The sequence below is a fragment of the Hirundo rustica genome, chromosome 8 (assembly GCF_015227805.2).
Source record: "Hirundo rustica isolate bHirRus1 chromosome 8, bHirRus1.pri.v3, whole genome shotgun sequence".
Lineage (NCBI taxonomy): Eukaryota > Metazoa > Chordata > Aves > Passeriformes > Hirundinidae > Hirundo > Hirundo rustica.
The window spans coordinates 9729041-9743702 of record NC_053457.1 but is presented as its reverse complement, the minus strand read 5'-3'; the positions used below and the strand labels follow the sequence as shown (position 1 = coordinate 9743702).

Genomic DNA, 14662 nt, shown 5'->3' with positions numbered 1-14662 from the left:
CTATTTTCGTCTAAACCAGCATATAAAGAAGACAGCGTAATAAAAGCTAATACCAAATTTGGGTGCCTGGATGCTGAGGCTTGAGGGGAGCCCAAGCAGGATGGGAAGAGGAAAATGTTAACAGTTGCCCATAAGGGAAGAACTCCACTGAGCTGTTCCTAGGGGGGGAAAACCTTTTTTGGCCCTCATGTCTGTTTTCATCTCACTGTGACCAGTCATAGAAATGCTTCATTTTTGAAGAGTGGCTTCAGATCTACTGATAGATATGGATATGGATATGGATATGGATATGGATATGGATATGGACAAAGATGTGTACACTTAATGAAGTGTAGTGTTGATTTGCCCATGGTTGTTCAAAGAAAGAAAGCGTGGCATATAAACAGAGCATCTCGGTTTCATTGCAGGAAGTGAAGGTTCGTTTGAAATCAGCAACACAACTGGAGCCATTTCTGTGATAAAAAGCCCAAATCAGCTCAAGAAAGAAGTGTATGAACTAAAAGTTAAGGTAGGTACTGTGGCCACTTTAAGACTGTTTAAGACTCAAAATGCCTTGAGTAGGCATGATTGTCTAAAATTGTTCAATTTATAGCTGAGTTTACCTGTTTCAGAAACTACCTCCTATATTCCAGCAGAGTGCCAAACAGTATAAAGCAGCACTAATTGCTTTTGTTGGGATGTTGGGTTATTGTTGTTGGGATATTTAGTATCTCAAATTACTTTTTTCAAATGAAATCGTCTTGTCCTAATTTCATCTCTGAGGCTAGAGAATCAATGTCCTTTACAGTCCATAGATACCTGTTCTCTGTGTTTCCAGATTTTATTGCTATACTGGGAATTAATGTCTCAAAACCTCCATGTCATGAGACAGGTAATCAAATCAATGATTAGTAATAGGACTGGGACAGATCATACAGAGTCATGTCAGCATCCACTCCTGAGGGACTCATCAGCCATGTGCAAATAACATTCTCACACCTTGATGAGCTAACACCTCGATGAGCCAGTACTCATGTGACAGGCTGGGTTATTTTAAGCAGTTTCTAAAGAAAAGGTGTTGAAGAATGTAGGATTAAACTGTGAAGACTGTATCAGTTTTCTTCAGCATGTTGGAACCGTGCATTATTGTTGTGGTAAGGGCAGTACCAGCTTAAAGGCAGCTTTGAGGAACTGCACACTGCCAGAACTGATGTATAGCATCCCCACTCGCTTGCTCCTGGGTTCAAGCTGTGAGCTTTACCTGGGAGAACACGGAGTCCTCTTGGGCTGAGCTAAACTCAGGCACCATTTCTTCCTCTATCAGCTCTGCTTCACTGCAGTCTGCTTCCACTCCCCAGATGCAGAATGGGTTAAAGCATTGCAAGCTTTCCTGATCTCCTAATTATGCATGTGGTGACCCAGAGCTCATGCAGTCTGCAAAAGCTGCTAGAGGAACCAAAAGGGGGTTATATTACCCTGCATATGTAGTGACAAGTACCTCAGTTGCCAGACTAGTGTCTTCAGAGAAAGTACCTTTGGTTTTGAGCCCTTTGAGCAAAAAAGCATGTTAGATATAGCTGTTGTGACAAAAATACCAGCCAGTTTCTGTCCTGGCAGAAGAAATGCCTCAGGTTCAACCCAGTGAATCAGGCTGCATGTTGCTGTTGTTGAAAACTCAGATTTGATCTTGTGGTTCAGAAAAATACCAACTAGGTTTGCCTGTCTGTCTAAACTATATCCACTTTAAATTAAGCTCATCTAAACAGAATCTAAGCAGAATTGTGAATCAGAGACTAAATCTCAGAAAAGTATGTACTTTTTCAAATATTTGCCTAAATGCCACAAGTACAGTTTTTATGGCAGTATTCAAGGCTGCAGTCCTTGCAGCAATGAGACAATGAACTGCCTGTGGTACCACAGCAAATTTAAATATTGACTTCCTTTTCTGTTCTATCAACACTTTAGGCAAGCAATTACCTTGCCTCTATTGGATTATTTGTTTTTAGAGAACTGTTTTCACCTAGAGTGAGTTACTAAGATGACAAAATTAGAAGGAGAATCAACTGGGGCTCTACTGGGACTGGTATTACCATAATCTTCTAATCAACTTCAGTGTGAAAGAGACTGAAGTTTTAGAGAAATATAAGTCTGTGAACCTTCCTACAAGTTAGACTGCTTTGAATGTGTGGAATAATACCTGAACACGAACCTGAAGAAGGAGAAAACGCCTTCATCATTCTTTTCTTCCTCTTCCCTGCTGCAGGCATCAGAAGTCAGTCAGGAAGGTGACATCTCCGAGCACACGTTTGCCATGGTGACCATACGGGTGGTTGACCTCAACAACCATCCACCAACGTTCTATGGAGAGAACGGTCCCCAGAACAGGTTTGAACTGACCATGTACGAGCATCCCCCAGAGGGTGAAATCTTAAGGGGATTGAAGATTACAGTCAATGATTCAGATCAGGTAAATGGAAACTATGTGGACTTTCGGTTTTCCTGTCCTATTTTCCCAAAGACTAGAAAGAGCTGTCAGACGAACAAATGTCATTGTAGAAGCTCACCTGTTTCACCTGTGTTCCCTAAAAGCCTAGGACAGAAAAAGTAGTTGTAAGGGACCAGTTGTAGTCCAGAAAGCCTGGACCCGGAAGTTCAGTTAGTCTGTTATGCCAATGGGAAGGGTGGTCCTACACCTGCAGCCCAGGTCTTGTGGCAGCTGAAGCTGAACAATCCCTATGAACTTCCCTAACTAGTGGTTGTGTTTAGTTGTTGCCAGTGTATGCCCGAGAACATATTCCCTTTGAAGATTTTCTTGGAGGTTCCAAGACCTTTAGTAACTTCAGGTGCAATTACTGTCTGTGTCTTCTTCTGGCCCTTATGTTACAGTCAGGGTCTGAAGTGCATGGTTTGATAAGTCATTCCCACTGGAGTGATATTTTTAAGTAGTCTTAAAAATTATGCCCGAGCCAAACTAACTCTTAACAGATAAAGGAAAAGGAAAGAACACTCCATCCATCTCAGCCTGCTGTCTAACTGACCTGTGATGCCTGTAGGTACTATGGCAATGGTTGCTATAGGGACCCCTAAGCTAAATGCTGTATGAATGACATCCATCTGAGTTAGCCTCAGGTTAGGCAGTGACAAGAAAAAAGCTTAATGCATCTGAGAATTGTATTACTATTGGAAAGAGCTCTCTTCTGTAACTGTGCTCAGTATTGTGCTGGTTTGATGGTATTGTACTTTATCAAACCCACTGGCTTCTTCCCCCTCCCTCCTGCTGCTCTGCAGCGAGCAGATAAATGACTGCTTTCAAAGCAGTGCTACGTCTGTCCTGCTGTTGTCACGGGGGATGGCGCTGCAGAAGGGGAGAAACAAAACCCATCTCTTCTCTTTAGAGACAAAATATATATCTAGGCTGACAAAATATTCAGGCTGCAAGTTAGGCTATAAAATAAGTAGAAAACACTGATAAATACACCGTATAGATTTCTCAAGCAGCTTCCTAGTACAGTGTAAGGCATCACTCTAGGGGGGTGGGTTGCTTTTCTTCTAAGGCAGAGAATACAATGTTTTCCCTTCCATCCAAGATGATTCTGTAGAGAGGAAAATTAAACATCTATCTGTCTCTGTCACAGCTGCTAGAGACTCTTTCTTTTGGGGGAGTGGATGATACAAGTGAGGAGGAAGCTGTGGTTAAGTTCTTGTTTAGGCTTACAGTTTGATGGAAATGCCATGCTCACTTGCAAGAAAATTATAGAGAAATTTCTCTCTCAGACCTCAACAGGGCTTAGGGCTCAGTGCTGCTGTTCCTCCAGTCATTCCTGTGTCCCATGGCTGTCTGTCTGGGGACATGCAGCAGCATGGCTTGCTCTGAGCAGCAGGGTTCAGTGGACATCAGTGGCAGAAATCACTCAGCTGCTGGAGGAGGCAGTTCTCTCCCTATCCCATGCCACCCTTCTAGTCATGAACAGTCCCATGTACCACACACTGTCTGACTTTGTACTGTCAGACTGTCCACTCTTCCCACCCATAGTCCAGCAGCTCTGGCTTTGTGTGTTTGACTTTACCATCCAGCAAAAGAGAGCCCTTTATCATCTCTGTAGCTGGGGGATGAGTTTGCGTGACCAAATAACAAAGACCACTGAGTTTGAATCCAAGGTCATTCTGTTTCCCTTAAGGGACTACTGCTGAATACTTTTTCTCTTGACATGAGCTAGGGCTGCTCAAGAGCTGCTCATAACAAGCTCTCCAGGGACACAGCTGAAAGTAAAGTTCTGTTTGAAAGTTATTATTAGAAATTCATCATCTCAAGAGTCATGCTACAGGGAGAACGTGGAGGCACCAGGCAGGCAGTGAATCTGGCTGTTTGTCACAGTGTAAACATGACACTGAGAAATTGGTGAACACAGAGAGTTTGGTGAGGTAGGCTCAGCTCATTTTCCTATCTCCCCTGTAAGGCAGAAATATGAGAATCCCCCTTTCATCTTTTCTCTTACATGCTCCAGTTTGGTTTAATAGAATTAGCCTGGCCAGCTGACTCTGGCTCACTCTTCCCAACTTGCACACAAGTGGTGGTAACTTTTCAGATACTGCTGCTTCCCATGTTCTCTCTGGCTAGAAGGTTTATTTATGTAATGGGATTTGCCTCCTCACTTCACCTGGAGCTGTCAAGGGTGTCAGATATTGTTCTGCACAAGTGGAGCTCCTCTCTCCCCACAAGTGCATCAACTTCCAAAAGGTTTGGTATTTGCATCTCTGGGCTAGCTTAATCCAACCAGTGCAAAATGTGGAGTGAAGAACAACTCACACAGCATGTGAGTTATTAGGACACAGGCTGGACAATGGAAGTGTCCAAGGCCAAGCTGGATGGGGTTCTGGTGGAAGGTGATCTCAAATGTCCTTTCCAACCCAAACCTTTCTGTGAGACTGGGTTTCTGAGGGTTGTGCTGTCCTCACTCAAGCAGTTCAGTTCCTTTCCTTGGTAGGAAGCAGGAAGAGGCAGGGCTTCCCTGCCAATATCCATGTGGTGTCATCTCTGTCTAGCTCCCAGTGTGTGGCATGAAACCCAAGGCTTCTTTCCACACAATTCATCCCTTAGCCAGGCCTGCTGCAGGGTTTTTCCATTATGACTGAAAGAATAACCAAGCTTGTCAATCTATTTTAAGAAAAGCTGTCTCAGTCTTGTGACTAGGGCTGGAGGGATTATACAACTAAGCTTCTTAGTAGTCTCCTGCCCAGGGGATGGAGAGCAGAGGGCTCTAAGCAGCAAGATTCAGTGAATCATTTTATATCGTTTGAAGAAACAGAGCGATCTAGGCTGTAAGATATGTGCCATTCACTGAAAACAATCAATGCCATATCTGCTTTTATTCACAGGGAGCCAATGCTAAATTCAACCTTCGTCTTGTTGGACCTGGTGGCATCTTCCGAGTGGTTCCTCAAACTGTCCTGAATGAGGCTCAAGTTACAATAATAGTGGAAAATTCTGCTGCTATTGACTATGAAAGCTTCAAGGTGTTAACCTTCAAGGTACTTCTGCTTTCCAGGTCCTCTTTTTCAGGGTATACACTATGAGTATGATGGGTTTTGTATTCGATGTGATCCTCCTGGAACTGTCTGATATAGTATCAGTGACATGATATTCCATGTAAGGAAAACTCATTTCTGCCTCTAGTTCCTCACCTTCACGAAGTTTAGTGGATGCATCTGTGGAATGATTTTGTCCAGTCAGTGCAAAATGTTTATTTTTTATCTTTCTCTGGAAACTGTACATGTTGGTGGAGCTCTGAATCATTCTGGACTGAACCTTGAGGGTGTTATTTCTGCACTCACAAGACATATTCACAGGATGAAATCCTAATTTCTTTGCAGCTAAAGCTTTACCTGCTTAGTGCTAAGTAATCTGATTCATGATCATACTTTTGAATGTTGGCAGCCTGAAGACCCCAACTGACTGGAAGATAATTCCCCCAAATTGCTCACTGCCTTTGTCAGAGTCTATCTATCTATATGGCCATTTTCAGGCTGACCTGAGGCTCACCCATGCTATAAGGCAGCCATGCAAGAACCAGTTTCATCCAAAAGCTCGAACCTTGCATTATCACCTTCTCTGATGGATTCTTTGGCTCATCAACAAGATAATTAAGTAGTCTGGTTTTATGTCAGCTGCCTCTGAACAGTGAGATGTTTCAGTTCTGATGGCAAAGAATTGCATAGACAATCCCTGTAATCATTTAGAAAAATTGCCAAAACAATCTACCTGAGTATTAACATATGCTAGTTCTGTAATGTACAGAGAGAGGCATTTTTTGCACAGCCCAAAAGCCAAAATTCCACAATTTTGTTCTCCCGCTTGCCATGCAGTTTGCTTTGTGTCCTTAGCAAGTTTCACTTCAGTATGTTTCAGGCCTCTTCTTGTAATGTTCCTAAGCCATTTTGAGTTTTATAGGTTATAGATGCTACAAAACTATGAAGCATCATTACTGCATTGAAGTGGAAGATTCTGAAAGGGCCATAAAGTGCTACTGAAACTAATTATAACAAGTGCACATTTATTCAAGTTAAACTACCAAAAGACCAGTAAAGGAGTTACACATGGCCTCCTCATGAATGCCAACAGAAATCAAAGCAGTTAATGGGATTGCCATGAACACCAAAAGAATTAATTACCAGGAAAAAGGATATATATATATATATTTGTAGCTTAAGCAGTTATTCACCTTTTCTTTTAAATTATTTCTACTGGAGAAAGACTTTCCAAAATTATTTTTACTGGAGCCTATAAAACTTGGCTTAAAAAGTGCAGCCTTTGTCTGGATTCCAATTGGAGAATGTGCAGATAGATGATATGGTAGCAATATATGGCAGCAAATACTTTATGAAGACCTCATTGCTAGCTTCATTTTCCTGAAAATTCCTCCTGCATTTTCCTGCATCACTTCCTACCCAGTTTTAGTTGTCAGTGTAGTCATTCTGGTTAGAATTTTGGATTAAATAAATTTCATTTAATGTGTATCTCACAACAGCTTTGAGAGGTTATCTTCAGGGCTTTGGGTTTTTTCTGTAAGCAATGATCCCTCTCCTCTAGTTTGTTTTTGAAGAGTAAAATGCTAGACAGTAATTAATGCCAATTTCTCTGGGAGATGCACTGAAAAACTTTCTGAAGCAAAGGCTACTAGAGAAATCTATCCTCCATTTAGTGCTGGCTCTTAAATGGAGTTGGTAGTCAGGAGTTCCTTAATTTTCAGCTGCCTAGGAGTTCGAATGGTTTTCCCAAAGTATGGCAGCTATGATAATTCACACATCTCTCAAGCCCCTCTGCCACAGGGGCCACATATTGCTGTTCCACCGTGCTATGGGCTGCCATGCTTTGGGGGCAAAAGCCTCCATCTCTTCCAGCTTTGGGCACATCTCTCTCTGCCTCCATCTCTTCCAGCTTTGGGCACATCGTGCCTTGGCAGGAGCCTGGACATGCTGCAGACACTCACATCTGCAGACTGGGACCAGGTGAGGCTGCAATTATCTTCAGCTGCCAAAATCAAACTTTAAATTTTAAAAATTTACCTACCACTTTTAAGATTACATGTCAGTTTGCTCTTCTAGCACTTAAGTATTAATTGTTGATATGTAGTCCTCTGAAGTAATAGTTTTATGCTATTTTTTTTTCTCTCTGCATAAAACAAACAATACAGGTCTGCATAAGACACTGCAGGCAAGTAAGCTGACAAAATTTCCTCCCTAAAGGAAGATGTCAGCATGTTGACATAGCAGGACATAAAAGAAAGGGACTAAAAAATTAGTGTAGAAAACAAAGTAAAAATACTGAGCTTTCATACGGTGTACTAAGATGGGCTGATTGCAGCAGCAAAGATGATTTAACTGCAGATATTGTAATTTAGTTATAGCTCCATGTGCACAATCAGCACTAAGATTTTACCCCTGTACTGCTTTAGGAGCTGAGATGTCTCATGAGGAGGTTTTTGCTGATGTCTGTACCACTGTCCCTTCAAAAATTTCTTGCTGTAACCACCTGAGACTCCCAAACACAAAACTTAGCACAGCCATGCAGTGACCAGGCTCCCCTTTTAGAGCAGTGGTGTGCTGCAGTAATTGCAAGCAATCCTTCGAGATCCACTTCTCTTTATTTCCAAACATTATTGATGTTCACACAGCAGGCACAGCTCTGGATGCCGCTGATAGCCTTTTCCCTGTCCACTTGATCAGCTCCCCAGGCTCTGCTTTCACCTCGAGGTGATACAAATGTGTCCTTTCAGATGAGCAGTTACAAGAATGTGTGATGTCAGAGAGCTTCCTTCTCCACAGAGACAGCGAGGCAATTCAAAAGCCCCCGTGTTATCTGACAAAGTCCTAATCAGCATGAGGCAATGAGGGTAGAAGTCCCATGAAGTCAGTAGTAGAAGTCCTCCCTATCTTTGGGAAATGGGATTCTGCTGTACATGCCTGACCATCCAGCATTTGGGGTGGGAGTAATGATGCTTCAAAACAACAGGTTCCATCATCTTTTCACCCTGTTTGGTGCAGTTTATTCTTCCTGACTTTTTTTCCTGAAAAAGAACCTCCTCTACAAAAGATCACGATTAAATTTATGTGGTTATTCAAACTAATTCAGTGCTTATGTTTCCCAAAGTTCTAGGAGCTGCCCAGAGATGACTGTTTGTAGGCTTCTGTTACTGCTTTAGGATGTGTGTTGGTTCATGATGACAAGTCACATCTGCCACATGAGGTCTAATAAGAATACATAGGTTTGAAGGCCTCTCCACACAGCTTGATTGCCCATTGCAAGCAAGCACACACAAACCAGCCAAGGCTGACCTGGCTCATCATCTCCCTGGTTCTGAGCTGTCCGGTCCAACCAGGCTAAAATGCACCAGTGTGCCATGGGAGGTGGAGGGAGCTCCTTTAAGAGAACTAATAGCTGCTTTGTAGTGATTTCTGGTCTTTCTCTTCTTAGCTTCTTGCAATAGAGGTGAACACACCGGAGAAATTCAGCTCGACGGCTGACGTAGTGATTCGCTTGCTGGATACCAATGACAATGTCCCAAAGTTCTCCTCTGACTACTACATTGCCAGGATCCCCGAGAACTCCCCAGGGGGCTCCAATGTAGTGGCTGTTACAGTAAGTTTCATTCACCTCTTAAGAAATGCTCTCTTTTCTGGGTGTCTGTGGAGACAGTTCAAGTACCTTAAAAACAGTCGACAGGGCAAGTAGCAAATTTTTCTTGCCATTTGACTTCTGGACCAAACTCCAATTCCTTTCCAGAATCCGAAAAGGAACCACTTCAGGAAAAAATAAAGCTTTAGACAAATATTATTTAGAACAACAAGGGCCATCTGCTTTTAAGACAAATCACATGGCCTTTGAGTATTAAGAATGCCTCAGCCAAATCAGTGTCCAGTGGGACGATTCAGTTATGGCTAAGTGGAATTGGATTTACTGGATTTGCTCGCTTAAGTATGAGTAAAAAGAAAACAAGATGGCTGCTTAGTAGGTATTAGTCTCCTCCTCTTGGGAGGAACCTGGCTGCTAAAGGCATCATTAAATAGTTAAGGAGGGCAAGAATATAAAATTAAATATAAAATCCTAAATTAAAATTCGGATTGGGAAAAAAAGATCCCTATGTGTGTATCTTCTCACAGCGAGAAAAATATGGCTATAGATTTTCCAGTAACTTGCACTTCCATACAAACAAAGTCAGGGTATTACACGGGCCCTGAGTGCTGGAGGAGCATTTCCAGCTGCCTTTCTAATGCAACTGCAGAGACTGGAAACAGCTCTCTTGTCACAAAGACAAGACAGCTCCTGGCCACCTGGGCCTCAGTGGGGGATGCAAGTCACCTTGCAGAGGCCACATGGGTAAGGATGGTGGAGGCAGGTTGCCAGATATCTCCAGCACAGGCTGGCAACAAGTAAGAAAGACAATTAAACAGTCATAATAATAAAGGCCTGAAGGCAAATTTTAGCGATGAAAGAATCAAATAAGTGAAACATAAACAATAGAGATAAGGTTATTGCATGAAAATAATAGGAAAGCTATTAGAGACTCTTAGACATTGCTATCTTTGAGGTAATAGGAATGAAATTCTAAGACTTGGACAGTTAAAAACCCCCCAGAGATTTAAAAAAATGTTTGCAGAAGCAACAAAACTTCTGAGCCAAAGTGCACGGGAACGTGTAGCTGAGGAGCCCATGTAAAATTCAGTCATGTGCTGTCAACTCAGTACTTGACCAGATTCACAACTATATGTGAAAAACTAAAATGCTTCAAGTACTCGGAATGCCAAATCTGGGGGAAGTCCCAGGTATGCCAATGTTTTAAGTAAAGTTAGACTAGTACTAAACTAGGCTGTGGTCAAAATTACAGGGTGAGAGAATCCGATAAGCTCATGCCAAAGAACAAAACAACACCTATCAGGAGGGCTGCAGGTTTGTTATGTTAATCATGCAGGAATCAACGACATTGTTCCAGTTCTCAAATATTTAAACAGGAAGATGAATGAATCAACTAGTGCCACCATGAATTTTGATGGCCAGATACAACAGTGTAACACCTCCTCAGAGCTATCAGAGAAGCAGGAGCTTACGGAAATAGCTGCTACCAAATCAATAGCTTTCCTAAGCCTGAGCTAAGAAAAGAAGCCAACAAGAGTATGAAACAAAGATATCATCTGGCTTAGTATTTGCGTTATTAAAAGTCACACAGGCACAAGAGAGATTAAAATATAAACAAAGCTGAAATACAATGTATAGATTAAAACATTTGTTATTCATTACTTTAAATTGAACCAATTACACAAGCAGAAGCTTAAAAATACTCTATATGAAGTAAATAATTTTGTCCAGGGAATATTCATTAATGTTTAACTGATAATTAGGAAGGTTTGAGAGCTGGCAGTGTGTTCATGTCATTGAGATCATCTCTATCAAAGGAGGATGAGGTAACTGTGGATGGATGGGGCCATCTAGCGTCAATCTCCCTGCCAGAGCCCCCGAGCACCAGGAACAGTGCTCCTGGGACTGGAAGGGACATTTCATGGTGTTAGCTCATGCACTTTCTAGGGACATATTTGCTCATATGGTTTCCCACTAAAAATGTGATGGCAAAGAGAGTGAAAAGTATTTGCGCCTGTTGTTAAAAGAAAAATGAAACATTTACTTTTGCATTTTAGTAAAGTAAAACCCTCTTTTTTTCTTTTCTTAAGGCTACAGATCCAGATTCGGGGCTTTGGGGAGAAATCAAGTACTCTATCTATGGAACAGGAGCAGATCTGTAAGTAACAAGTAAATAAATAAAACTACATAACCTCTAAGCAGAGTTCTGAAAGGATTTTAAAAGAAAGCCCATTCTTGATCCACTCATATCCAAGGACATTTTTGCCATGTTCTTTGTGAGTTCTGTGAACACAACAGTAAAGCTGCTGTGATCATTAAGCATCTGCTTCAGGAACTCCAAGGAATTCTATCCACAAACCCCCAAAGAGACATAAGGCAGCTGAAGTATCAATACACAGTATTTGTTCAATCACATTTGAAAAACACTTCTAAGAGAAAGAGAGGTTTTGGTCTAGTTGTGAAAAGTCAGTTCTACAGAAAAAGAATTTCTTGAGTTTTATCCCTTCCCTTTCCATATGGCTTTACAAATAGCTCCTGTCAAAATAAATCAAGGAAGACAAGATATTCAAGGATATAAACCTCACCTTTGGAGGTCAGCTGCATTGGGTGTTAAAAGCCTTTCATATATTTAAACATAATAGTCCTGCATCAGGAAGAACGGAACCCAATGCTTACTTGATTTATTAATAATGCCTCCCTCCCTCTCCCTGTCTTTGGGGACAGTGCTGGGGGTAGAACATCTTGAAACACTGGCTCCTTCACAGCATCCCAGCTCTCAAATGTGGCTGGGATCAGTGACATGGCAGTCACAGATATTCCTGCTGGAACCTGCAGCTGCAGGGCAGAATGCTGAAAATGAATGAGCTTTTCAGGCACTCATCTCAAGAATCTTTTTTTCCTCTGCACGTTATCCACCTGGAGCTAAAGCTGAACTTTTCTTGTTAAGGTGAAAGCTGTTTAGGAGGCACAATCAAAGTCCAAAATCCAAGTTGTTAAGGGTGAACCTCTTCTGTAGCCAGAAGGAAACACATATGGGAGCATTTCCACCATGGATTATTTTGAGCTCTTCACTAAGTCTTTAAGCTAGCTGCTAACTGCACAGAGAGAAGCAAGAAAAGGTCATGTCATGCAGGCAGACCTCTTAGGCTTAGGATGTAGCAGCTGGTGGAAAGAAGCTTGAGAAGGTTGTTGACAAAGGATTTAGGGGGAAAAAAATGTTCGCACAACTTTATTCTGATTGGCATTATGGGGATGCTCAGATTCACTGTTCTTATGCTGATGAATGAAGAAATTATGATGTGAACTTTTCTTTTCCTTCTTAAGTATTTTTGTTTGTTTTCCTCATGCCAAAATGTCATAACCCTGCAAGGCTGGATTGATTTTCTAGCCCTGGCCCCTCTAAATCTGCTGAACACACTGTTTGATGCAGATAGGAGAATTTCAACCAGAGGCACGATGTTACATCTTGGATATTAAATCAGTGGGTGTGCAGTTGTGTGGGCAGGAAGATGAGTTGTAGTAGAGTAAAGAAATAGTGTTAACTGTTGAAGATGAAAGCAATCTGATGGTAATCCTACTTTGGTGATCCAAGCTGCCAGTGGGAGCACTTCTCCCACTAAAATGGGAATGATGACAGTGCTGTCTGCTAGGCTGGGCTGGGTGCTGAGGAGACAGCACAGGCACCATCTCCCACACAGCTATTCCCACCTACAGATCTTGGGTTTCATCAAAACTTGCATTTTTATTTAACAGGGTTATGAGAACAGTTGAATGTTACCCTGGTTTTTCTGAGTTTTTTATAGCTTTTTGATTTTTCATAAATGGAGTCAGATCTTTTAGCTATGGTACAATATTAGAAGCAGTTTTACCTTTTTCCCACAGATGTAACATAAACAAATCCTTTGTTTTTCATTCTCTGTCCTTTGCATATTTCTAACCTGAAAACAATTGTAACTGACGGCTGGTCTGGCCAGTTGGCTTGAGAGGTGAAAACTCTAAAAGCCAATCTTCTGCTAGACCCACAAATGTATAAAAAGTAAGAAATAAAACAAAGGGGCTCTCTCTCCACCTAGATTCAGCCTTGAGCCGGATCGGAGAAGGACCTCTGCCTTGCGAAACCTCTCTCTCTATGTGACTGCTTTGTGTGTCTCAGTAACAACTGGAGGCTATAAAAAACTCAAAAAAAACAGGGTAACAATTGAAGATTCTGGATTACTAAATGCCCCTTTTATAATGTGCCCACCCTGCACATTGATCAAAAGATATATAAAAAGTTTCACCTGTTAAAAGCTCTACTGCTTGGAGCCTACACTGGCAGTCTATTCTAAAAAGACACTGCGTTGGTATCTTCTCTATAAATCCAAACTTTGGGCTGACACTTTTGACAGTGGCTTCGTAATTACAAATGTGTAAAATTGAATTTGCAACAGATAAATCTGAACACCCACTCCATCTCAGTGTCAGTCTATGGAAAAATGATTATTTTTGGAGAAGATAATTTGCCCTGTAGTTTGGGAGATTTAAGAGCAGATTTTTTTTCCTACTCATTCTGAGAAGTGAAGAGTTTAAATATGATATGCATCACACTTCTTTTAGCTATTTAAGTGATATAAATCAATCTTAATTTATGCAAGACATAGTCTATTACACCATACTTTTAAACTGAAAAAAAAAAGTAAAATCAGTTTTGATGTTTTTGCTTTTAATGTAAGGAAATCACTCTGGGAGAAGGCCATCACACTGAGCATTTACTGAGGATAAAGACTTTTTATGGAAAATACAGCTAAAATGGCACAAGAGAGAGAAAACTATGAGACACTGATAGTTCTCTGGTTTTCAAGCCTAAAGGAGCTAGACAAAAACTAGGTAGAGTGAAGGATTTGGAAACATCACCCAGAGAGGAATTAGGTGAAGAGTACCAGTGTCTGGGCACAGCATTTCAGTGTTTACAGCAGGCTCTAAACAGACATTACTTGACCAAAAATCTTCTTTTCCTTCTTTTCCAGGTTCCTAATCCACCCATCCACAGGTATAATTTACACCCAGCCCTGGGCTGTACTGGATGCCGAAGTGAACTCGAAGTATAATTTCTATGTGAAAGCAGAGGACACAGATGGGAAATACAGCCTGGCTGAAGTGTTTATCACCGTGCTAGATGTCAATGACCACTCTCCAGAGTTCAATGAAAACATCCAGGAAAAGACAATGATCATTGGGTCACCAGTGAAGATAGAGGTGAGAGATGTGTCACAAAGCAGGGTGCTGTGGAAAAGCCCTGCCTCTGCTGTTTACTCTCAGGGGTCATGATGAATGTCTGAAAGTTGCCTTTTCTTGCAGCTTTATTTTGCACATCCATTTGGATGTAACAAATGGATTAAAGTGTGGAATTATAGTATTTACTGACTGCTGAGAATGAGAAATAAATTCTGTAGGCAGAGTATAAAGTCCTGTTACAGTATTTGAACAATCAGCTGGTGGACGATCCTGGATTATATAGTGATCACAAGAAGCCCAAATAAGATAAGTGAATGAAAGTACAGGGTTTGAACACTT

The 14662-nt window shown here is 41.5% G+C and overlaps 1 protein-coding gene across 3 annotated transcripts in view; it reads left to right on the top strand.

Annotated features, from left to right (window-relative positions):
• Positions 1-14662, top strand: part of CDHR1 (cadherin related family member 1) — a 51669-nt gene that overhangs the window by 27025 nt on the left and 9982 nt on the right. For all 3 annotated transcript variants that reach the window (XM_040071443.2, XM_040071442.2, XM_058421559.1), the window contains 6 exons: positions 408-508; positions 2243-2446; positions 5356-5508; positions 8951-9115; positions 11200-11267; positions 14116-14344. In XM_040071443.2, coding sequence (XP_039927377.1) covers positions 408-508; positions 2243-2446; positions 5356-5508; positions 8951-9115; positions 11200-11267; positions 14116-14344 — 920 coding nt within the window. The remainder of the gene's footprint in view (positions 1-407; positions 509-2242; positions 2447-5355; positions 5509-8950; positions 9116-11199; positions 11268-14115; positions 14345-14662) is intronic.